The sequence below is a fragment of the Lipophrys pholis genome, assembly GCF_963383615.2.
Source record: "Lipophrys pholis genome assembly, chromosome: 7".
NCBI lineage: Eukaryota > Metazoa > Chordata > Actinopteri > Blenniiformes > Blenniidae > Lipophrys > Lipophrys pholis.
In genome coordinates, this window is record NC_137638.1 from 31,591,311 (window position 1) to 31,618,367 (window position 27,057).

Sequence of the window (27,057 nt, forward strand, 5' to 3'; positions counted from 1 at the left end):
CGAATGGTCAAGAGGAAGGCGGAGGACATGGCCGAACCAGCGGGTGCTCTGCAGCCAGGCTTGAAGCTCTGTGCTGGCAGTGCGGGCTCTAAGCACTTTGTTGGAAACTCGCTGAGACCACCTGATGTTCTCGATGGTTCTGAGAGCCCTGCTGTCAAAGCCATCAATTCTTGCAGCCAGAGTCTTGTTTAAGGGCCAAGTCTCTGAGCCATAAAGCAGGATGGAGAGTACTGCAGAGTTGTAAATCCAGAGCTTCGTCTTGCGTGAGATGGTCTGGTGCCGCCAGAGTGGTTTCCAGAGAGACTGCAGAGCTGATGCAGCCAGGGCTCTTTTGCGGATAATCTCTGGTTTTAGGTCCCCGTTGGCTGTCACTATGGACCCCAGATACACAAAGTTCTTGACAGGCTCCACAATGTTGTTACCGAGCCGTAGGGGTGGTGGATCCGGTCCATCACCGACATACATGAACTTGTTTTTTGTCCAGCTCACTTGGAGGCCAAGCTTCTCTGCCTCTTCACTGTATATGCCCAGAGCGTCTCTCAGCTGGCTGTGGGATGTGCTGAGCAGAATGGTGTCGTCAGCGTACTCCAGGTCAGTCAGGTGGTAGCGGCCGAAGGACACTCCGGTGACCCGCTCACAGACCCTGCACATCAGATGCTCAATGATGAAATTGAAGAGGTCGGGAGCAGCAATGCAGCCCTGGCGAACGCCACTGGAGATGGGAAACCAGTCAGAGTCTCTGCCGTTAATACGGACACAGCTCTGTGCATTGCTGTATAGCAGCTTGAACAGGGCAATGCTCTTAGATGATGCTCCAAGGGCCTGTAGAATACTCCACAGTGAAGCATGGCAGACGGTGTCAAAGGCAGCCTCCAGATCTATGAACCCGATGTAGAGATGGCAGTGTTTACGGAATTTATAGGTCTTCTCTATCAGCAGACGAACGGCGGAGATGTGGTCTGTTGTGGAGCGGTTGGGCATGAAGCCAGCCTGCTGGGGACGGCGGCTGCTTCTGATGGCTGGGAGAGCACGAGTGAGCAAGATCCGAGTAAAGAGCTTGCCGGGGATGGAAAGAAGGGTAATGCCTCTGTGGTTGCCGCAGACCAGCCTGTCACCCTTACATTTCCAGAAGGGTAGGATAACTCCTCTGGTCCAGTCGCTGGGAAGCCTCTCTGTTTCCCACACCTGATTGAATATGTGGGTGAGCCACTCGACGATGCTATCACCGCCTGAGTTTAGCATCTCAGCAGATATTAAACAGATTCCGGGGGCTTCCCTGTTGTTAACTTTCTTCAGGGCGGCTCTGACTTGCTCAGGTGTGACAGGGTCTGTGCTGCAGGCATCACAAGGGGCTGCAGCATTAGCGGCAGTTAGGATGGTGGGATCAGCCGAGGTGGCGTTGTGCTGCAGAAAGAGGCTGAAGTGCTCTTTCCAGCGTTCAACGCAGTTTGCTTGTTATGAGGTTGCCGTCACAATCTTTCATCAGAGCTGTCTTGATGCGTGGGCCATTACGGACTTAGCACAGCAAACTGAATACACGGCTCATGTTGTTGTTGTTGGCCGCGGACTCTAGGTGTTTAGCTTCAGCCTCCCAGAACTTCTCCCTATCCTCGGCTATAGCCACTACTCTGATAGGTCACCTCGGAGCCCGGCCTCACGCCGCCGCTCGATGATGTCAAGAGTTCTCTCTGATATCCAGGGCTTTTTTGGGGAAGGTCGAGAGCATCCGAGGACACTGCAAGCTGACTGGATGACACTGACCTTGAAGGTCAGCCAGTCGTTCACTTTGTCAGTAGCCAGTGCCTCGGGGGTGCGGCGGATGGCGCAACTGAAGTCTGTGGCGATGTTGGGATCACTGAGTAGAGAGGAGTCCAGGCGAGGCTGAGTCTTTGTGTGCTGGTTGGCTCGCAGCTTTAGCTTGAGCTGGGCCACCAGCAGACAATGGTCTGTGTTGCCAAGCTCTGCTCCTCGGTACACACGGCAGTTGGTGACAAACGACTTCCAGCATCGAGAGATAAGGATGTGGTTCTGCCATCTGGGCTGTACCATGTCCAGTGATGGATGAGTTTCCGAGGAAACCAGGTATCAGTGACACAGAGGTTGTTGTGGTGGCGGAGAAGGCCGTTACCATTGTCGTTTGTGGACCTGTCAGCAAAAGTTGTGCAGCCGGGTGAGCCTGTGGACCGATCACAGCTGGACAGAGTGGCATTGGCATCGGTGAGGATGATGGTGATGTCGTGTGGTGGGGGTTGGCCAACAGCCTGGTGGAGTTGGTCAAAGAAGGTATCCTTCGCATCCTCATCAGCGACATTGGTGGAAAGACTTATATTTACACTAAGAAGCTCAGTGAAATCATTTCATACTACTTGGGATCCTTTTCTAACCACTACACACTTTCTCTGGAGCTTTCCTCTGAGTTGGAAGATTGAAACACCCCCGCCTCCTCATTTTTTATATATTTTTTATTTATTTTTCCCTCCCTACCTTCGTTTCATTTATCCCCTTCTCTCCTTCTGTGTGTATGTGTGTGTGTGTGTGTGTGTGTGTGTGTGTGTGTGTGTGTGTGTTTAGCCTTGTGGTGGGTGGCAGGTGGGTGGGGAGGGGGTTGACATTCAGATGTGACTATACTACACTGTCTGTCCGTAATGTTCAAAATGATCTATTAACAAAGTTTGAAAAAAAAAAAAAAAAAAAAAAAAAACAAGTCTCAGATTAAATTCCCTGTGATTTATGGAAACACTCAGTCACATGTTAACACTTCGAATGTGATAATTCTACTCAGTATTTAACAAACAACAAAATGTTTCTCTTGGAAGATATTTTCTATTCTTTCAATCACATGAAAATACTTGTGATAAGTCAGAATCGATCATCCTGTAAACATTGAAATGGTTTTTAAGCAGTTTTCAGCCTTAGAAATGATATTTCTCTGCACATTTTTGACTCAATGCAATAATAAAAAAATACATCCTGTCATATTTACATTTTAAAGTGGCTTTTGATAGTCCATTGCTAATTGTCTCATCACATTGTGGCCGGTCTTAACACACACTGTTTGATCAGCATCTGATCTTCTACCTGCAAGGCAGAGGGATTATCTCGACAAAGGAGAAGTGCCCATTTACACAGATTTAGACATAATTGTGAACAATATTTGAGAGAAATGGGCCTTTTGTGCACATAGAAAAAGACTTAGATCTTTGAATGCAGCTCCTGAAAAATGTGAGCAAATTCAAAGTGTATATATGTGTAGAGGAAAATGTTTTATGAAAATTCATACTATCACTGATCTATTTTGTAAAATCATCTGAACATTTAATGTCACAGGGGTAATGACATACAACAACTAGATCAATAAGAAAATACTTTAATCCCTGATGACATTTGAAAGATAAGTAGTTTTTAGATTGTCTGTTGGTTGTTTTCACACAGTAACTCCTTCAAGTGTATAGATAACAGTTCAAACAGATCTAAACTCAATAAATTCCCATTTCAGCCTCATTAGTCAAAGCCAGAATGTCATGATTACCTTATACAAATATCCTGCCAACATAAATGGAGAACAACTATTATATCTGACCAGTTTCCATTGCACGTGCTTTCAACACTCCAATACACAAAACGAGTGATGTTTTAACTGTACCGTAGCAGACGCCTGTCTGACTGTAGAAACCCTCGCCACAGTCAAGGACACATGAGCCGTCTTTCAGCAGGGCAGCCTTGTCCAAACAGGAGACACAGTCCTGCTGACTGGGCCCACGGCAGTTCAAGCACAAATCATGACAGCCTGTTGATGAAAACATGGAAAGGATACGGTTCAGTTATATTCTGTGTGCAGAAGGTCATTGGTGCAGATTTGTGTTAGCCAGTTTCCACAACTCACATCTAAAGTGCAGGTACACTGAGATAAATCCAAAGTGTGAACTCACAAACCAACACTCTCAGAGCAGTTAGACAGAATGGTGTGTTCCAGTAACTACAGACAAGTTAATTCTGTTTGGGATGATCATTGAATCATTCATTCAATGAAAGATGATTTGAGGAATAAAATCAATGAATACTCAGTAGAAAATTAAAGCAGAAGCATGAACTCTGCATTGTGTGTGATTGAGTGTCATGGCTCACACGGTTTGTGTTCATGTGCTGAAAAGTAGTTTTGGGCTTCTTCGAGTAGGGTGGAATCATTGAAAGGTCCCAAACAATGTTCTGGTGGGTAACTTCACCACTCAAGTTTGGAAGGAAGTGACTGTTGAATTTATGTGCTTGTTATAAACAAGGAGCATGCTCAGAGTGAACTTGTTATTGAGCTGTTTGGTTTGCATGTTGTTTCACCTGACACCATAAGTTCTGGACAGTCGTGGGATGAGAACTGAACTGTCAACCGAGCTGTGAGTTGGACCCGATATCAGGAAAGACCCGGTAGACCTAAACGATTTGTAAGCGTGTGCTGGGAAAACTGTCCCTGTACAGAAATATTTCAATTTCCACCTACAAAAAAAGATCTGTCAATTGGCAAAGTAATTAAGGGATATGAAGTCCAAGTGGACCATGTTTAAAACCTACATTTTTCAAGTTGTCGCTAAAGACCTGGTGGCATGTTGACAACCTGACAATGCTGCCTTGGATATTAGTGAACTGAGAAGTCTTCAAGCTGCTTGGCTCAGGGTCTTGCAACTAACAAGGACTGGCCTGAAACTACCAACAGAGGAGTTGGGGCGACCATGGAAAGTGACTTCTGGTTAATCTTGAAGCGGTTTGAGGTACTATTCATCATCTCAACTCAAGTTGTGCTCAGCAGGGTTGGAAATCCTCTGACATCAAATTAGACTATGACTGGGAGAGGGAGCACTTTGTGGATTTTCTGAACCTTTACTAGGGGAAGGGTTGGAGCTTTCTGCGATATCCAGAGGAGATGGGAAGCTTGGTGAAAAGGTCTCAGAAGTGGATGAGACCAATTAACAGATAATCCAAGTGTTTCCATTAGTTCAATCAGAACATTCACAACTCAAAATCCAAAAGATTGAACAATCTATACAATGTAAAAAAATATATAAATAAATTTGAATGCAATGATTTTCAATATAAATATATCTCATTTACTTCAAAAAATAAAGGACATGTATTGTTGTCAGACATTTAACGTTTAGAAAACATGTTATAATGTACTGCATTGTACAGTGTGGCTGTGGTTGACAATTATCATAAATAATCCTCACATTGAGAGCAAACAGTTGTGAACTGTCCATAGCGAACAGGTAGCGAACATACAGACTGGTATGTTCAGGTCATAATGCTGTGGTGGTGCACACTGTGAAGAGTTTGAGAACCATTGCTTTACATGATTCAGGTTTGTGTTGTGCGTTGCAGAGAGCAGCACTCACAGACAATGGTTTTTGGAGTGTTTGTGTGTCCATGCAGTGGTTTCAAAACAGAATCAGGTTAAGTTGTCACCTTTGGCTTCGTCATCACTGACATCATATCAAGTAGATGGTAAAAGTCTTGCTGTTTTATGCAGACCTTTTTTTCTCAGAATGGTTGGTCTTTACCTTTAAAGGCTCTGTCTCTCTGATAGGGCTTTTCCACCAAAAAGAACCAGGAGCTAGTTCAGGGCCGGTGCCAGAGCCAGTTCTTAAATGAGCAACGCCAAAGAACTGGTTCTCTTTCCACCGTTAACGGAGCCAGTGGGAGCCACGTCATTGCGTCACTCCAAAACGTGATACGTCATGGATTTCAACAATTTGGCACTGACAGCACTCATCCAGGAACCAGGAGACGGACTGTATTCATTGTTTAGTCCGGGTCGCTCCATCTCGTTTGACCTGAACCTCAGATGCAGACCAAAGAGCGAGAAGACATTACATCTCTTCGTCTCCCTATTGGTGTTTTTTCGCGTCCGTCTTGCTTTAGTCGGGAGCCCCGGAGTGGAAATAGAGGGGAAAAAATAACGCGTGTATGAGTTTGGGGCTTATTTTTCAACATTTGCGCATTACATTGTGAATTTCTGCTCCTTTCACTTTATTTCTGGGTGTGTCTGAATCAAATGCTTCAACATTGGAGGCATGAAGAATGGAGGTGTAGAATGATAGAACGCTGCTCTGAAACTGTTTCCAATGGCAATCTCCGTGAACACTGATTAAAGCTCTCTTTCACGTGAAGCGCCGTTCATGGCCGCTAAACAGAACACTTCCGGGGTTAAGGAAAAGTCGATAGATAAGGAGATAGTAGGGACAATTCGGACATACCCTAAATGTTTTTTCCTCCTGTCATCTGCAGCCATAAATTGCTCATATCTTGACTTCTTGTCCAATAAGGCTCCAATAAAGTAGAATAAGTTTGAACTTACTATGAGCAAGCAACTCAATTTGTAACTTTTTAGTGAACTTTTATAAAACATCTGCTGTTATATGTTATTCTCTCTTACCTGATGCTCTCTTATATGTTATTCTCTCTCTTATTTGTTGCTCTACTCCTGTCTCTCCCTCACTTTGATTCACTGCCTCCAGACCTTCATGTCCCTGCATGGCATTCATGTATTTACATATGCAGACCTGCCAACCTTGTCAAAATATTTTGAGTACCACTTGTGTTGTGCACCTTTTTTTTCCGGAGACTTTTGCAACTCCATTGCTTTGCACGCAGTAATTTCCCCATTCACTGGCTGGAAAATGGTTATAAAAAAACAATAAAACCTATATTTTTGATTACAATAATTTTAATAAAGAAAATATAGACATTTTGCACTCATCAACAGATAACCAAAAAATGCTATGTCCTCATCATGACACCCTTTCAATGAAACACCTTCACTTTTCATGCTGTTAACAAACCAAGGTAACAATATTATTTTAAACAATTTATTTTGTTGACCATGGCAGTGGTTGCAAAACTTGCTGCAAAAGATTTGTTGGCTACATGTTTAAACTGTATAAATAATCACATTCCTCATTACAGTATATACAGGCCGACTCTATCTGCAATGGATATATATAAAGGCTAAAACACACACACACACACACACACACACACACACACACACACACACACACACACACACACACACACACACACACACACACACACACACACACACACACACACACACACACACACACACACACACACACACACACACACACACACACAGTTTACCTTTGTAAGTGCCAACAGCAGCGAGTGGGGAACGGAGGACGGAGAGTGTGGTAAATTGGAGGAGGCAGGGAGGTGGGGGGCGGGATATTACACTATAGGTTCGGTAGACTCGGTAGACTCGTTATTCTCCGCTTTTCTACAGTGATTGGCTGAAACTGCTTCACCACGCTGCTGCATCGTGTTGTCAGACATGAGTACCACACGTGCACATTTGCCACAGAACTCACTTTTTGCGTAGTTTACAGGGGCGAGTCGTACCAGCATATTTAGACAAGAGATGCCAGTGGGGAAAACCAAGATGGCGGTGTTGGGGGTGCCGCCATATTTGTTTCTGCGTCGCCGCCATCTTGAAATGGTGCTATACGGAAGCATGGACGGAAATTACGCAAAATGACGCACCGGAAGTGACATATATAGAAGCCGACCCACAGGAAGTCACGAAATGGACTGAACATGCAGGAACATGAAGTGACGTACTCGCCGGAAATGAAATTGCCGCTACGTTGTTCAAATGCACATTTGTTGTTTCGTCTTTGGTTTCTTCACACGTGTGCTCGAAGCTCAACAGAGTAAAGGATTGTCTTCTGTTAAGATAAACAATTGCTTTCTTGTCTATGTAGAAAATATCAGTCTGCATTAATAAGAATAAATTGGTAGCTGTAGTTATATCAGTATTAATGACAGTATGAATAGTTTTATAGTTATTTTAGGAGCAATGCATGTAAGATCAGCTCGAAATTTATGTTGCTCTTTTTATCTTTGTTCCATGTGTTTGGTTCCTTTAAACCTGTACTGGTATTTTTATCATACTGCATTACTGGATGTATACAACCTGCTTGTGATCGCTGTGTTTTTATTGGTGCATCCAAATTAGAAAAAGATTAATGGTTATAAGAGAGATTGAATATCTAATATATAACATACTGCAATGAATCACTTAGATGTTTGTCAGTTTGCATTCATCAATAAAAGATCAGTCTCCACAAATTCTCCCAATGCATCATTCAGCTGTGGATGCAACACCCAAAAAGAGAGCACAGCTACTCCAATAGTTGGTTCAGTAGTTCAATAGATGCATGTGGTATGGCAGAAATGACTGAAACACCTGGCTGCAATATTGAGCCTGCACTCCTTTATGTTGAATAGAACAGTTGTTTGATGATCACCTTGTGAAAGAAACATGTCAGCTGATTCAACCGTTGGCTGATTCCTTTTGTTAAATGACAGGAACAAATAAAATCCAGTAGTTTTGACTTTAATCAAAGTGTAAATGTCACAGTTGGTGCTGCTTTTTATCTCATTTTAACTCATTTTTATCTGCAGTCGAGGATCTGTTCAGACAGAATAAACCTCTGGAAGATGTCGCCAGCATCACTTTCCCTGAAGCAGCAGCTCAAACTGAGGATGTTTCCTTTCAGTGACCAGCAGGTAAGAAAACATCTCATCAATCAGGTTTGAGAGTTTTTACGTAACATAAGCTTGATTTCTTTACTTTTATTCCTCAACCTAACATGCTCTCACAGGGTAACCAACCGTACATGATGAACAAGAGAGTCTGAAGGCATCCAGAGATGTAGTAGTAATCCTATATCTTCCTGTGTTCACCTGATAGTAGAGTGAAGCTGCACTGCTGTCGCTCATTACCATCTTATCTATTGGAATCTTTACATTTACATTTGCACAATGTCTCTAAAATCAAGACAATATTGATAGAGTGACACTGAAAAGCTAATCCATGTATTTACTTCCAGAGTAACTATTGTACCTCCCTATTATCAGGGGGTCCAAGTCACTGCTTAAAAAGTCTTCAACTAATCAAAATATCTTAAAGACCTGCTGGTCCCAGATCTCCCCAGAAGAACACTTGGTTCTCAGAGTGCTGGCTTACTGGAGGTTCCTAGCTTTTCTAAAAGTAGAATGGAGGCAGAGCTTTCAGCTTTCAGGTTCCTCTGATGTGGAACCAGATCCAGTTTCAGTTAAAGAGTCTGACACAGCCTCTCATTTGAAGGTTAGGATGAAGACTTTTCTATTAAAGTTTACAGTGAGAGCTGCTTCAGGACCCCTTTAGACCATTTTCTAGTTAAGCTGCCATAAGTTATGACTGCTGGAGGACCGAAACTGAGCTTCTTTCCTTTTTTATTCACCACTATTACATGTCACTAACATTTGCCTTTCTCTCCTGTAGTCTATGCTCTCAACCTCCCTGCTGGATGGAGCTGAAGGTGGATTGAAGCCTCCTGTCCTGATCAGTCTTCACAGAGTGGATCTCTCTCTTATCTATCTGTCTGTCCTCTCCTCTGTCCTCTCACCCCACCCGGCCAGCAGAAAGCCTCCACCTCTGAGTCTGCTTTCTGCAGGTCTCTTCCTGTTAGAGGGAGTTCTTCCTTTCCACCGTCGCTCACGCTTGCTCATGTGGATTTGTTGGGTTTTCTCTATTAAAGTATCCTGTGATTGTATATATAATAAAGAACAATGACATGATTTATGATGGTTTGATTCTTTTAAAGTTGTCTTAGGTATTTGTTGAAGGTTTGTCATGGACATTTACTCCTTCCTGCTGAAGAAACTACAGTTATTCTTCATTCTTGTCGTTTGTTTTGCTTAATGCAGCACACATTGTCACTGGATGAATGAAGGAGGCAGATCAGTTTAGTAGCTGAACTCTTCACTGTGGTTACAGCTGCATTGTGTTGCTGAAATAGGCTCAGAGAGAGTTAGACAACTCTGTCAATCATGTACGCAGGTGTATACAGAATAAACCTTTGTTACATGGCTCACCGACAATTTGGGATATAAAATGACACAGGTGCAGTGTATTGAAATGTAAATGTAATGCAGAATTTAGAGTGGAGTTAGATGAGACACTTTACTTAATTTATCCTAAAGGTAAGAAAACATGACAGATAGACATCCTGAAATAATTCTGCCTCATTTCATTGTCAATAATTCCTTTCCAGTCATTCATTATTGCCTCAAATAGCAAAGTTTTAATTTCTTTTCAGAATTGTTTGTAGTGATTCCATCTGAGCCTGGAGATCAGTCAGAGGCTGTTTTCATGATGATACTTCAATTTTCAAATCCTCCTCACAAACATTTCTAAAGGTTTCATCATTTACAGTAATAAATGATTTAAAGTAATTCAGCATTTTGTTTAGAATAAGAAGATACATACAGGTATCTATCATGAGAGTGAATCTTTTTTTTCTAGACTGTTTTTATAAATTGAATGTGGACTATGATAACTGACCTTATAAATGCACTCTGAGCTTTACTCAGATAAAATCTACCTGGATGTACCTTCCAGTGTACTTGTGCTTCCCAGAACTGAACATGACCCATGAAGCCATGACGTAACTTTAGCCACTGACGTCATTCTGCCTTTTAAATATGGCGGCGACCACATACAAGTATGGCGCTGACCGTAAAAAAGCATGTCGGCAACCACAAACAAGTATGACGACGCACATACGCCGCCATTATTTGATACCGCACTGGCCGGGTTTCAATTTTGAGAGTGTTATGGCGCTGACCTTGAGCAATTATGGCGGCGACCGCTATGGCGGCGACCGCTATGTCAGCGCCCGCAAACAAGTATTATCAGCGCCCATAAGCCACCATCTTGCTACTGCACTGGCGGGGTTTCAATTCTGGAGAAGCAAGGTCGCATTGCGGATCATGTACTCTTGCCTCCCACTGACAGTGGCGCTGTGATAGTGATTCGGAGCAAAATGACGGAACAATGTGGCGGCGATCACAAGGAAGCAGCCATATTGTCGGCCATTTTGGATTCCCCACTGGCAGCCTCTCTATTTAGATGTCAAATTGCGTACTTGCTACGCAAAATGCGTACAGGTTGGCAGGTTTGCATATAGCAATGTAACAGCATTTGACTTACAAAAGCTAAAAAAAGGTCAGTGTTAAGATTTTCGTCATACAGAATTTTAACAAGTGATATGCAGATGTAGTATATAGTCTCATACAATGTGTTACTCTGTTTACAGCATAACTTATCCTTTACAGTGAAATACTTCCCTACTTTATTTTAAGACCTCCCCCCCAGCCCTGTGCCGTCCTCTCCCCTCCTGTCTCCTTCCTGCTACTGAACATACAGAACGTCTTCAGAGATGCAGGTCTAACGTACAACATAAATGTGAACCATTTCAAAACTAAACTGGGAAAACAAAAATCACTCATTGGTCCTGATGGAGCATCTCAGCATATAGATATTCAGAACACTGGTGGGGTATTGCTGCTGGTGAGCTAATCAAAACCTAACCCAAACCTTTATAGTACTATGAAATAATTGAATAATTATTGAAAATGTATCTTTAAATACAAATCAACTTGACATCAGTCCTCACCTGTTCTTTTTTCTGGATCTATTATGATCAATAATATGACTTTAAAACCTTACCTCACCCTGAAGCTCCACCTCCTCACCTGTCTCTTCCCTGGATGGATTACAGTTCATCTCATCATAAAATAGTTTGTATCAAAAGTATTTGGCGCTAATCCACATTTAACTCATCAATTTAAGAGCTGAACTGAGCTTCCTCAGTCTCTCCACCTGCTTCACTGCTCTAAGTTCTATCATTCTCCTGATGAGACATTTTACACATAATATCTAATATAAAGTCATACAAGTTGATAAATGTTGGAGTGATTAAGTTGTTCTCCTTGTGTAGTATTACATTACTCACACTGGCATAACTCTTAAAAAACCCCAACAACAACTCTTGTAGTTTCAGTCTTTTCTTCTATGGCGCTGTACTGAAATATGATGACAAACTATTTAGTCCAGTGTTGATGATACTCAGGAACACTGAGAAAGTCAGCAGTTAAATAAAGGACCGGATTTTGTTCCTAAATATGAATGTGAACAACAAAAGCCGCAACACAACAACAAAGAGTCGCAACTCAACAACATAGCCACATTGTGGCTTTTGTTGTTGTGTTGCGACTCTTTGTTGTTGTCTTGCAGCTTTTGTTGTTGTGTTGCGGCTTTTGTTGTGTTGTGGCTTTTGTTGTTGTGTTGCGACTCTTTGTTGTTGTGTTGCGGCTTTTGTTGTTGTGTTGCGGCTTTTGTTGTTGTGTTGCGACTCTTTGTTGTTGTGTTGCAACTTTTGTTGTTGTGTTGAGGCTTTTGTTGTTGTGTTGAGGCTTTTGTTGTTGTGTTGCAACTCTTTGTTGTTGTGTTGTGGCTTTCGTTGGTGGGTTTTGGTGGCCACGGTATGTTACAGATTACAGCCATGAAGACGGAACATATGGTAAAGGAAAGACACATACTCCACTCCCCCTCCCTATAAAATGTAAATAATACCATCATATTTTATTGTCCCTTTTTTTGTTTTGTTAAATTGTTGTTTTGTTGCTGTTTTTTTTATTTATTTGTGTACATGTAATTCTTGTTATGAAAGATCTACAATAAAAATAAAGTTTAAAAAAAGAAATACTAAAAACAACAATTGAACTTTACCACATTATTAAATTTTTGTGATTCACTTTTGCAGTATAAAGAGTTATTACTTCAAAACTGTGACACATTCAATGAAGTAGGTCATATGAATAATAAAAGCCAACTAGTGGAGCTGGTACATGTTCAGTTTGATTCATTAATGACCAGATAAAATATATTGAATAAATTTCATATATATATTTCATATTTTCACACTGTGGCACCTGAGAAAGCTCCCTTCAGTTCATACTGACAATACCAAAGCACCAAAGCATCAGTGTGGCGAGAAGCAACGCTAGCATTAGCAGCTAACAGATGTGAGGATGAGACAGTGAAAAGCTTCAGTTTAAAAACTGCGGGTAAGAGCACGGCTGTTTGCAAAATATATATAAGTCTGTATCAGATCAATGCTAACATGTAGCCCCAGGAACGAAATACTTAACATGTAGCCTCCAGTTAATGGACCATGAGCTAATGCTAAGGTCATTACTACTATAAAACAACACACAACTGTCCATACTAGAAGTTTGAAAAAAATGAATAAACAAAACTTGATGTAAATGTTTAGTTACAAAGCAATTAAGTTTTGATTGAACACAATAAATGACTACAATCTTTTTCGTTGCTGTGAAGAAATGCTTGCTCAGAATAGTTTTGGACTGATTGGTGCCACTGCTTGAGGGAGGTCCAGAACATTGTGCGCTTCATCCCGCAGGAGTTGTAATGATACTCACGTCGACAGTGCGTGTGGTCGTGCTGGTAGGAACCGGGAGGACAGGAAGTCAGGCACTGGCTGCCATCAATACTCAGCAGGGGCCACTGGGGGCCACAGGTCTGACAGTCCCAGGCACTGGAACACGTGGCACAGGATGACGGGCAGGCTGAATGGGGCCGCAAACAGAGGCTCAAACACCCAACCAAACATGATCTGAATGGGTAGAATTCTGTGGCACAGTTTATTTCCCTATAGCAGGAACAGATATGACGATATTTGGTTGATTTGAGGTCATTTAAAGCTGATTTAATGCTCAGGCTGGAAGCTCATGATGAAGCAGGTCAACATGTTCTACTGCATGTTGCTGTTTGGTTTTGCTTGATGATAAACACACCTTTAAAAGTGAGCATTTCGTTATTTGGAGATCGACTCCATGTGCATTCAGTTTGTAATGGCAGAAATAGAAAGACATGTTTATATTGTTTAAACAAGCAACACTGTATAAAGGCCTGGTGGGAAAATCCTGCCGTCATCAATCCACATTCAGCTGTTAACTTGTTTTATCATCATAGGTTTCATATTTCACATTTCTTTCATATTTTCCACATTGTATAAAGTAAATTTCTTGCATAAAATGTTCCCAAATTGATAGATTTACTCTCTCCTTCTGACACCGTCTGTCAGCTGTAGGTTTATATTTTGGGTCATCTGACCACTTTCAGGCTCGTAGATAATGTGCAGGTCGTTAACTGCAGGCGACAGTTCAACACAGCTCAGCTCAATAAATAATTCCAGAATAATTTTGAACAAAATTATGAAAAAGCATTACACATGGGAAGGTCTGATTTTATAATCAGGTTAAAATTACAGTATTAGGCAGCAGAACAGGTCAGCATCAGAACAAAATTTCAGATTTCAGTTTCAGGTTAAGATTACTGCAGATTGAAAAAGATTTTATTTTTCAACTCACTCTTAAATATTCTTAATGGTGGGGACTTCACACTGAGAGCTGATGAACATGAAGATCATCATACTGTATGTGGACTTTCTTTTTTTCACATCTGTGATAAACTGTCAGAGCTCTGAAAAAACAATTATAACCGGGGTTTTAGGGGCCGTCCACACCAGGAAAGGAAACGAGCTGTTTTTGGTCCATCATCCACATGAGGCGGTGTTTTTGGAGCCCGAAGACGGGTTTTTTGGAACACGGGTCCCAGAGTGGGTAAATTCTAAAACCCCGGCTTGTGCCGTGTGGACGGCAAAGTCGGCAAAGACAATCATCCGTGGAAAAAAGATGACGTAATCGCCCCCCTCATCCGGCCACTGCGGTCCACAACGTCGCCTAATAACCACAACAATCACGGACTACAAGCTCCGGTCGAGCTGCAGAAGCTAGAAGCAGGCTGAGCGGGGCCATAGACCTATAAAACTAGAGTTATATATATAGGTTTATGTGTTTATGTGCAGGAGTCTACTTCTAAATTTCTATGTGGTCTGTCTTCTTCTGCGTTTTTGCTGTATTTGGCGAGTCACAGCACCCCTAACGGCCTGCCATGTGTACTACATGCCTTGAAGCCTCGTGCTGAGCCGTGTTTATAGTGAGGTGTGAATGGAAGTTTTTTGGGAGAAGGCCAGGGAGGAAAAAGATTGTTTCTTCGTCGTGTGGATGTACCCTTAGAATTGACCCACTCTGGGACACGTGTCCTCGGGCTTTGATGGACATTGCTGGTTTTAACTATTTATTTGCTTGCTCGATAATAACGTTACGCTCCAACTACTGTCTGGCTTAACAAGATTGTAAATAAAATGTGCTAAATTGCATGTCCTTGCAAACAGATGGGGCTTTTGGTTTGAGCGGTTTGCAGTGAATGCACTAAGAGTAAAACCATAAGGGACCATAAGGATCACACAGCAGTACTGAAATTGAAATGAACCCTGTGCCTCTGACCACAGTAACTCTGCTATCGGCTGAGCTGACTACCTGGTTCTAATCAGTGAATTTCACAGCAGGAGTTTCATCAGCAATGGAGAACTGTGTAGAGCCTGAAATCCATTTTTAAACAGACCTGAAAAGAGACGTACCTGTACACACTGATCCCTCAGCATAGAACCCTGCTGGACAAGCAGAAACACAGCGGCCGTGATGGAGGAACGCTGTAGAGTCTGTGCAGCTCTCGCAGTGGTCTGTGCGGCCCAAACACGTCTGGCAGTCTGCATGGCACCGAGCTGCAAACACAACTTTCAGTGATTATTCTGATTCAAAACTACACACTGGATGGAAAATAAAGATACAAAGACACTCGCACAGTCTGATGTATGTACGGTCTATAAGTAAAGACTATGGAGGACTTGGACTTGAAGATCATTATGTGCAGAAATTGGCATTTTGCTCAAAGTGGAATCAGTATTTCTGTTGAATCACACTGAAATAATCAGGCATATTAAGTGTTTTTAATGTAGAGTTTTTTTAAAGCATTTGGTATATTATATAGAAAAGACTTATTTAGCTATTTCAGGTTTTTCTCAGTGTCGTTCTGCAATGTGTTGAGTATACACAGTCTTCCCATGCTGGCTCACAGTTGGTGCAGCATTGACCAATCATCTGTCACCAAAGGCCGACTTCATTCATTTGAGTGAGCAAACGCAATATCTCTAATCTAAATATTCCAGTGAACCAGCTCAGTTCATGGAGACAGACCCAAGCAGTATATCTGAGCCCAATGTAATCATGCATTTTACACTTGCCACTGTCAATGTTTCCTACAAAGCTTCCAGCTGGGGAAAGATCTATTATAGAGCACAGCCAGTGTGTCATCTTTTTGGTATAAATAAAATATTTGAAATAGCAAAGAGAATTTAGCACAGTTGCATATGGGCCAAGTGAAAGCAAGAGTAAAAAACAATAATGATGCAAATCACAGAGACAGAATAAAAGAGTGACGAAGAGGGAGTAGAAAAAGAAGAGTTTAATAGTTTAATCTTAGGAGGAATCAGAGGGTTCGTCCCTGCATGCTGACGAGCCGCCATCCTGTCAGAATTACAAAGAATGCTTTATAATATACATGTTTTTAATTGATTCACTGTGGATTGCAGATAAAATGCTCCACTGAGAGATGAGCAATGAAACAATGCTTCCTTATTTCCAACAGAAAAACAGAAGCCTCAAAACCAAAAGCAATCTTGATACTGGAACGATGTGACAGACGACACAACACAGATGTCTGCAAGCTTTATGAGCAATATTTTCCAGCTAACAAAACTCCCCTGGAGCCACAACACACGTTTAAACATGAAGAAAACACAGCTCATGTTTATACATACATATATTTATTTGATTCACAAGTCTCCAGAAGGGAAAGTTTTTCACCAAATTGAAGCATCAGTATCAGCCACACAGCACGGCGCTCGGGGGAGCTGATTGGGGTCGAGGGTCTTGCTCAGGGTGCCACAGACCTTGTTTTTTAGAGTATATATAAAATTTCTATATACTTTTTCTTTAAATAGAAAAAAAAACCTGTACCTTAGTGCAATTTAAACACATTTTATCACATTTTTAGCTGTTTCTAGGCAAGTTTATCTGTAGTGCTATGATTCAAAAACTATATGTTAGGTTGCATGTACAAAGATTTAGAAATTCGGTTGTTTTTTTGTCTTTTGGCATTTCATCCAATTGGGCGGTATAATCCTTGTTAACAGTTTTGAGGTATTTTAGTTGTATTACCTGCACTTTCTATTTTGACTTGGCTTTAAGCATGTTGGCTGTTTTTTATCTGTTTCTGTCAAGTTTAGCTGTTTATTGTCAGTGCAAAGACCAGGTAAGAGGCATCTCCTACCTCCTTCTTATCTCAGTATTGAATCAGCTTTCCAGCCTGTCTTGTATTGTACTTTCCCTCCTCAGTTTCTTGCTTCTTTCTCTGCCAGTTTGATTATTTTAGGAGTTTTTCAGTCAGAACAGTCAGGAACTGAACCTGCTCTACTGTTTGAGCTCTGTTACTGGTATTACACTGTGTTTATAGTCAGAAGGCAAACGTTTGGCTTCACTGGTGATACTTCTCATACAAAATAAAAAATTTGACTCTTATTTGCTTCATGCAGCATGAAAGCAAAATCAATGAAAACCCAGAAAAACTGAGTGAGTCATATTCTGATAGATTATTGGTTAAATTCCTTGATTCATCCAACTCAGTTTGTCACAAAGCTGTGAGGACGTGTTCAGCTGCAGGCTGCTCATCAAAACACAACGTTTCCTGAACATAGCCTCTTTCTCTGTGTGGTTCTGACTGAACGTCTTCTGAAGTCTTCCGCAGAGGACATTTATTTGCAATCTCTTTAAAATAACTTTCACTGCTCATCCCAAAAGTACAGTCAAACTTATATATCTGATTGGCAGCAGGGCTCAACGTCTGCCACATTTATTAAATTAAGTTGTTAATCTATGTCAACCTCCAGACCTCTGGCTGTCTTTGATAGTTTGAACCTCAGATCTGAACCAGGAGAGGCTGCCAACCTGCACACAGCTCACATGAATGAGCCTGCAGGAAAATGTGCACAGAAACAGAAGAAAAGGAAAAAAATATATTTTCTGTTTGCAGCCTCAAACTGAGAGAGAAATCCTGTGTTTCCTGCCTCACTGTGTTAGATAAGAGGTCAAACATACAGCCTGTGGCCAAAACGGGCCTGATGGAGGCTCCATCTCAGGCAAACAGGGTGATTACAAAGAAAACATCAACTTCAGCTTTTAAAATAGAATAACTGCTGCTTCTGATTTATTCCTTGGCGATCACACTGTTCTCATGAAGTAAACTGTGGACTGATGCCCTGTTTGCACCATGACGTTTCACGTGACATCACCTAATCTGTTAAAAAAAAGGAGTGTGTTTCCACTGCAGCAGCGGACACACTGACAACCATGTAATGAGTATGCCAGGCCATGAGAGGGCGCTGTCATTTGTTTTTGTAATAAAACCACACTAGTGCACAGAACAAAATGCTATAACCATGAAGAAAATGGAGAGAAGCCGACATTCTAGTGGACTGATGATGAATCAGATGCTATCAGGGAGAGTCTCAACTATTAAACTACTGATCTGGACCATCAAACTACAATACGACCGCCAGTCAAACCACTACGGGTCGGCCATATTTGTTTACAAGCGGAAAAAGCAGAAGGAACTATTTTCAGTGCTGGGGGAGGGGGGGTAGAGACACGCATGCACATTAAGAGCGCTCAATAGCCTCCATCTGTCTTTGCAGGAGGGGAATCGTGACTGTGAAACAATCTTTCCACCTTGGGAGCCGGTATAAAAACTTCACGGATACAGTGGATCAGAACATTGGTGTCATGGCAACAGAATCCCCAAATGTGAAGAAACTTTCGCGGATACACTTGTATTCGTTGTCGTGTAAACGGGGCCTGAAAGACCAAAACCAACTCCATGCTTTAATTTGGTCCAGAACTTTCTTCATCTACCAGATATTGATGGAAAGTTTGCTTTCCAATTATTTACATCTGTTATCAGATTGAAATATTTCAATAAAATCTGTACACAATTATAGTGATGATGGTTTTTCAGCTGGATTTGTTTTTCACCAACAGCCATCAATCATACATAGAAAAGCCACAAAGGAAAATACTGTGAAATCTAATGCAGCTACAAACTCAGATTTAAAGACATTAATTTTTATGTGTGTGCTGTCAATAAAAAAAAGCAGAGGGATGATACCACCTCAGAAAACTCTTTGTTTCATGCTTTCCATTCAAATTAATAAGTTGTCCTGGTTGTGACTGAGAAGGTGGAAGAGCTTGAAAGACACATGTTCATAATCCTTCAGGCATGCTGAGCTACCTTGTTGACACTTGAGGCAACAGTGGCCATCCTGGCTGACAGCAAGGGTACCCGGTGGGCAGGTGGGGCAGGAGATGAGGAAGCAGGTCACATGGGCATCACGACATTCACACTCACGGCAACCACTAGCACTCCATCGAGCCAGATTCTGAAAGGATGTACAAATATGGTGATGAACAGAGTGAACAGCTCAGGATTCACCTTCACTGAAACTGAAAAGGAATCTGCATACAGATGACAGACACCTCTACACACCATTTCACAAACTGGCAGAGGAACTCTTTGTAGGAACAATTCAAGCTGATGTTAGGTTTTGAATTCAAAAGGAAAATTGAAAAAAGGCCCTGACAGTAAATGCAGAATTGTGTCGAATAAAACTGAAAATGCTCAATAAAATAAGTAGTAAAAAAAAACCATGGAAAAGAAGGATCGAACATGAATTCAGGGAGTCGCTGCACCTGAACAGATCAATTTGTTTGGTGAGTGTGGGAGTGGGGTTGGGAGGGGGGTCAGGGTGCAGAGGCTGAATGATCTCCCCAGTGTTGTGCATGTGGACACAGGATGATCTACATGGTGACGTGAAGCAGCTCAGAGAGTGTGGGGTGGAGATGTTGCAGGGGTCAGACATTGAGAAGTAGAATAGTCAGAAATACTCTAAGGAAAATGGAAAACTTTGGATATTGTGGCAATAAATGTTCATACTTTGCTCATGGTGACATGTTATAGTAGTTCCTGTCCTTGTTTCATAGTTGTGGTCTTTGTTTCATGGTTTATGGTTCATCTTCATGGTTTTTGCCTGTTCATATTTCTTGTCTAGTGTGTGTGATGTCTAGACACTATGACCACTTTTTCCTTCTTATATTCAATTAGTTGCATTTTAATTCAAACCAAAACCAAAAGTAGAGGTTGTAATGAACAGAAGGAAGTCTGCAATATTATTCATTCCCCTTTTCGCTGCTGATAATGTCAAATCTATTATCAAATATATGTTTACTTTATAGACTGTAGAACACAATACATCCCATCACTATTGTTCCCCTTTAAGTGTTTATATGATATGAAATTGTAATAAATAAAAGTGTTTCCTTTAAAAACAGTATCACATTATCCATATTTCATGCTGGTCATTTAGCATTAACAACCTTAGTCCTCTCGTCCTCCTCTCACTGTGTGATTAAACCATACCACATTGGTATTCATAGATAAAGCAAGGGTCGCGATCCCCGGGTTGAGAAACCTCCACTTTCAATGTAACTGTGTTTGATTAGACACTGCAGAATTATTTGTGAAGTGCCGCCATTGTATTTGCCTGATCAGTGTGTGGTAATGTTGATTATTGGTCTGTAAAGCGATATGAGCATAAATCAATATTCCAACTCATTCAACTTCCGGGCTGCTGTTTTCTAGATCACTTCAGGCCAGTCCTCACTTGTTAGAAATCTGCACCTGGCATACAAAAAGGAGATTTTATCAAAAGCAAACAATATTTGTCATTTATTTAACATGATTTTAAGCAAAATCTTTAAACAAATTTAAAACAGTAGCTAGATTCTGCTGTGTCATGTACAGCTTACTTTGTATTTTTCATATATGTTGTTCCTGTGTAAAGATGAAGGCAGTTGTTGGGATGCGTTGCACTGTGTGGTTTGGTTAATGTTTAAAAAGTGTCTCAAACACTGTGTTTTGATTTGCTTGTATTGATCATGCAGTCATTTTCTTTTGTGATTTCTTAAACTCAACACTGGAAGCTGAGTTGCTATAATAGAACAATGTCGTAATAAAGGATAAATGTTTCAGCTTCCTCCACCACTGCCGCAAGTGTAAAAAAGCTTCTAGTTTTCCAGGACTAATGTTTGAATAATCGACAAGATATGGACCAGAAATTATCAGTATTTGTATGTACTATAACTCCTTCCTGTAAATAACGTTTCTTGTGTTTTCTGTGAATTTCATCCTTTCTGGGTTTATATTGGTCACTGTAAAGCCTTGTACATATTAATATTACAATTATTTTATTAATTTTATTAATTTTATTAATTTTATTAATAATATTATTAATATTACTTATTTAAGTGTTATCCCATCTTATTGATATTTAACTTTCTTTTCTATGTATTCTGTGTGATCTGTGTTGAGCAATAGTTTAAAAGAAGTTCCCTCTGGGATTAATAAAGTCCCCAGCTAGCTCAGTTGGTAGAGCATGAGACTCTCAGTCTCAAGGTAGAGGGTTCATGTCCCACACCGGGCGCCACCTTCCTGTGGGCTCTCCACCTGCAGGAAGGTTCTTAATGGGTGCAATGTGATCTGGGTGACGGTGCTCAGACTGCCACCCCCACCACCCGGAAACAAAGAAGAGGGAGAAGGTGGATGGATGGATTAATAAAGTATTCTATTCCATTCTATGAAGAAAAGAGAAATTTGTTAACAGCTTAAAGGCTCTAAGTAGTTTGTCCACAAACACCTTTATTCAGTCTCACTTAATTTTCAATGTGACTGATTTCTATTTGCATATTTATCCTCTTTTTAATGTTGTTGTATTGAGCTTTTTGTGTATTGAGACTAATTTCTGTTTTTTTCTAATAGTTCATATCTTTTGTCTTTCTCAGGTGTGAGTGGGAGCATGCAGCGAATGAAAGCTGAATCTCCGCACCTGGAAAGATTTGCCCTCATACACACAGGATGGTTTGGTGGAGGAGCACTCCGGGCAGCACTTCCCTGGCAGAGACACGAGCCGCGAGCCCTGCAGACAGAGAAAATGTATGTTTAATACAGTTAAGCTACTAAATGAAAGAAAGCACAACAAATGACAGGTTGCATGTCATTATGCTCATTAACAACCCTGGAGGGACAAATAAAGAAGATCCTTGATTTAGTGTTTCAACCATTCAACGTGAAAACTCACATACAGTACACTCAGTAATGTGTATAGCCCACTATGATAGAAACAATCCAATTAAGTGAATATCTCCATCGATTTACTGAGGTTCACAATATCTGCACTTTGTTTTTAAAAGTGAAGTAAGTCTGTTAAATGAGCACAAAGATAAAACATGACTCAGTGTGATACTACATAGTGATATAACAGTCTGAGCAGGAACTGCAGCGGACTCCCAACACACACACACACACACACACACACACACACACACACACACACACACACACACACACACACACACACACACACACACACACACACACACACACACACACACACACACACACACACACACACACACACACACACACACACACACACCTTCTTAAAACTTACTATTAATGTACGTTATACTTGTTTTTAACATTTATTGTTGTTATTATTATTATTATTATTATGTCATACAAACTAGCAGCTTGTTTTCACTCAACTGAGACTTAAGCTGAAATATCAAAATAATCAAAAGATGTATTTTAGAGAAGCTGCTGTTCCATTATGACTATAAGAAATATGACACATATGATAAAAATTTGATAAAATAATACTGCAGTGGGACACATCTTCTGGTGGACTTTACTGCTAAGGATCCTTCAGCAGCCTCAGACCCATGATTGAAAGGTGTGTTTATTTCATTCTGTGTTACAGTTCATGTGTTTACAGCCTTGAAACAACTTGGAAACAAAAATAGTCACCTTGGCTCAAATAACTTCTCTCCATTAGAAAAATTTATGAAAACCTGGAGTTTGTTGTCCGCAGTTTGATCTCTTGTTTCTTGTTCCTCTCACCTGGGGGCATTCCACTTGTGCACACTGGGTCCTGTGACAGACCACCTGGCCCTGGGTGCAGGTGCAGAATTCGCAGTCTGTGCTGTTCCACAAGTCTCCATGATAACGCACCACACTTTGGTACAAACAGCTTCCCTTGGCGGCAACGCAGTCCTCACAGCACCGCCCGGCTCGCTGCACTCTGATCTGACCCTGAAACAGACATAAAGACGTCGCTCTGACTGAGCAAAGCAGATAATAGCTGTATAGGTATATGCAGGATATCTCCACAAGCTCTCTGATGACTCTGCAGTAGTTGGATGTATTAGTGGGTATGATGAGACTGTACAGAGGGACTGTGGACAACTTTGTCACTCGGTGTGAGCAGAACCTTCTGCAGCTCAATGTGACAAAGACTGAGGAGCTGGTGGTGGACTTGAGGAGGAACCCATCCAGGAGGCCAGGGTGGACATTAATGGCAGACTCTAAATATTTGTCGGTTTACATAGACAATAAACTGGACTGGGTTAAGAACCCTTTACAAGAAGGGCCAAAGCCGCCTCTATTTCTTACATGTGTCACACTATGTTGAAGGTGTTCACTAGGTCAGTGGTGGTGAGCGCAATCCTCTGTGCTGTTGCATGCTGGGGCAGCAAGCTCAACAAACTCATCAGAAAGGCCAGTTAGAGTTAGGGTTAGTGATAGAGTCCCACGCTTCCAGATAGTGTGGGACTCTATTGTAATAAAATTTGTTTTGTTGTTTTACTGACATATATAATTTATTGAGAGTCAGATATTGACCAGATGTGGACAACAAGCCGCGTGTATCAGAGGCTCTTGAACTGACAAAGAGAAAAGTTCTCTGAGGAAAAGAGCTTCTTAAGGTGATGAAGATAACCTGATCTGAGGGCACCTGAGCACTGAGTTTCTATTTTTCTGGTACATAAAAAGCAGGAATTTGCTTTCACAACAGAATTTGTCAAAATAAAATGTGATTGGTTGATTATTGGATGGTGTGATTGGACTGGGTGTCTTTCTGATGTGGAACCAACACCTTTACAATGCCTTACTTACTGCAGACATACTTCAGGTGCCTTGTCTTGGTGCCTCACAGAGGGCTTTTCCACTGGAAAGAACCAGCTGCTAGTTGGGAGCCAGAGCCAGGCTCATCACGAGTTCTTTGTTTTTCCATCGCCAAAGCCCCGGCCTATCAGGGGCTAAACACCCTGGCCCCACTTCGTTGCTGGGCCAGAGCTGGGCCAGACACGCCATCAGCTGGGGGCGGAGTTATCGCTGGAGTTATTAGCCTATGAGGCGGAATAGACGCTAAACAGGCTTTCTGAAATCTACAGCGAGCACGGAGCCCCGGAGTGGTCATAGAGAAAATAATAATAACGCGAGGGAACGATATAATAAGTCCCTCCCTCAAGTTAATAATACAAGGGAATGAGATAATTTAATCCACGATCGCAGAGCCGTGGCTCTCGTGAGTGCTCCCGTGCTCTGGCGCCGCCCTGTCAGCTGCGTCGGATATATGATTTAGAAGCAGTTTTCCATTGTCATTTTTTTCACGCTTTTCACAGTAACATCATTTCCAGGTCTTGTATGGCGTTATGACCACAGGCTGAGGTCTGCATGAGGCTGCATTGAGCTCTGCTATGAGACGTTCCACTATTTTCTACCCACAGAACTTCTTTATAATGAAGCCATACTTATGGTTCATCAGCAACTAAAAAACAAAGTACATTCTACTGTAAATGAAAGCTTGGATTTTATAGGAATAAAATGAGCATTTTAACGGCTTTATGTGAAAGAGGACTTTAATCAGTGTTTTTACGTAGGTTACCATGGAAACAGCTGTAGAGCTGTGTTCTATCATTCTACACCTCCATTCCTCCATGTTGAAGCATTTGATTCAGACACATCCAGGAATAAAGTGAAAGGAGCAGAAATTCACATTGTAATTATTGAAATGTTGAAAAATAAGACTCAAGCTCATTTATGCATTATTTTTTTTTTTTTTATTTAATTTTTTTTTCTCTAGGGCCACTCCAGGGCTCCGGACTAAAGCAAGGCGGACGTGAAAAACACAATAGAGCGATGAGAAGACTCAATGTTTTCTCGCTCTTTGGTCTGATTCTGAGGTTAAGCTCAAAACAGATGGAGCGACCAGGACCAAACCGGCGTGCAGATAGTTCACAGTGAATTAACAGCTTGCAAGATTTCTCTGTCATGCATTTTCTTTGTCTCCTGGTTCCTGTATGAGTGCTACATTAGTGAAATCAATGACGTACAACGTTTTGGAGTAACGCAATGACGTGGTTCCTACTTAGCTCCGTTGACAATGGAAAAAGAAACCGTTCTTTGGTGGTGCTCATTAAAAAACTGGACCTGGCACCGGCCCTGAACTAGCTCCTGGTTCTTTTTGGTGGATAAGCCCTGACAAACACACTGGATTCTGGGAGTCTGCTCACATCCTGGATCATGCAGGCCCAGTCTCAGTCAGTAGAACACCCACAAAGGGGTTCCAGCATTTATTTGACTTTATCTATCATTAACACTGACTAGATGACTACGAAATAAATTTTTATTTTTTTTCATGGCTGGTCACAGATTGATTGGGACTGTGTTAAAATCTTTGTTTCTCTACATAAAAACATATTGAAGTGTGTTTGATATGCATAGATGCCTGATGCTTACCTGGACATTGACCAGGTCTCGCACTTGTTTATCTGGCCAACGGACTGGTGAAGGAAGCTTAATTACAGGATGGTGAGATATCTGTGAATTTTATTCCAAGTGGCACGTCAGCAGACACCTGAATAGGACCATCTGAATGATCCTGACAGCTGGATGTTTCAGAATCTAACAGCAAACCACGTGGCAGTCAGTTCCTATGTTAAATAACCATCCTGTTATGTCCTGAGTTCATTCACAGCTGTCTCTTTCACTATATGCACTAGATCTGTTGTGAACAGACTTGACAAATATATCCTCATAATAGCAGTGTGTCGAGGTGGAGGCTCTTGGCTCGTAAAGGGAATTGGAGATGTCAGTCTAGTTGCTTTATTAGATGGTGTGTAACTCCCCTGAACTGTGCATTGTACTTCATGCTCACATTATCTGCTGTCAAAAGTGAATTTGGACAAACCCAAATAAACATTATACAATAAGGCTTTGTCTTGAAATACAAAACTTCTCTTGTTTTAAAGCTCCCTGACCGATAGTATATCTTCCTTCACTTAGCACAGGCTCATGTGGTTCGATTCACAGCATGGTTGTAGGCGTACAAAACTTTCTGTTAACATGCTGAAGCCTCTCAGAGGACAGGTAGATGACATATAAATAAATCATTATGTAGCATATTTTAAAATGCTCTAGACTGGATCCAGGATACTGGAGATGTTACACTGAACCGAACCGTACTGGCCAATAAAACCACTCACAGCAGGATCCAACGTTCTTTCCTTGCTATTCATAAATCCTCTCCAGGGGATCTGGATGAGAATCTTGTCTGTAAATGGCACCATCAGAAACCAACCACTCAAGTTCCTAAAAAACACTTCCTGCTGAAATAACTACCACTGACAGAAGATGTAGCTTTTACACAGTGCAGCTAGCTTGCAGCTAAACCTCAAAACCTTTTGAAGGACCAGAACCAGGGGTCCCCATGATTGGTCCTTCCTGGAGCATAAGACACAGCACAGTACCAAACCGGATCCCAAACCAACAGCTAAGCCACCAGCAGCACACTGAGGACAACACAAGGCTGACTGACACTGTGTTTACTTTACCTTTGCAATCCAATCCAACTTCATTTATATAGTACATTTAACACAACAGCCAAGGTTGACCAAAGGTTGACCAAAATGCTTTGCAGTTAATAATAAACTCTTCATTTGACATATTATTGGTTATTGCTGGTTAATGTTGGTTATGACTGGGCACTTCTCTTTTTAGTAGAATGGTATGCCGCTTTATAAATATTTTGTCTCTCTCTCTCTCTCTCTCTCTCTCTCTCTCTCTCTCTCTCTCTCTCTCTCTCTCTCTCTCTCTCTCTCTCTCTCTCTCTCTCTCTCTCTCTCTCTCTCTCTCTCTCTCTCTCCTCTCTCTCTCTCTCTCTCTCTCTCTCTCTCTCTCTCTCTCTCTCTCTCTCTCTCTCTCTCTCTCTCTCTCTCTCTCTCTCTCTC

General features: G+C 41.5%; 1 protein-coding gene across 1 annotated transcript in view; it reads right to left on the minus strand.

Moving 5' to 3' along the window:
• Nucleotides 1-27,057, minus strand: part of fras1 (Fraser extracellular matrix complex subunit 1) — a 442,407-nt gene that overhangs the window by 256,834 nt on the left and 158,516 nt on the right. Inside the window, exons 9-14 of the mRNA XM_080467793.1 lie at nt 22,889-23,080; nt 21,816-21,905; nt 19,166-19,313; nt 15,402-15,545; nt 13,339-13,485; nt 3,644-3,787 (exon numbers count right to left, since the gene is read on the minus strand). Of these exons, the coding sequence (XP_080323919.1) occupies nt 3,644-3,787; nt 13,339-13,485; nt 15,402-15,545; nt 19,166-19,313; nt 21,816-21,905; nt 22,889-23,080 (865 nt within the window). The remainder of the gene's footprint in view (nt 1-3,643; nt 3,788-13,338; nt 13,486-15,401; nt 15,546-19,165; nt 19,314-21,815; nt 21,906-22,888; nt 23,081-27,057) is intronic.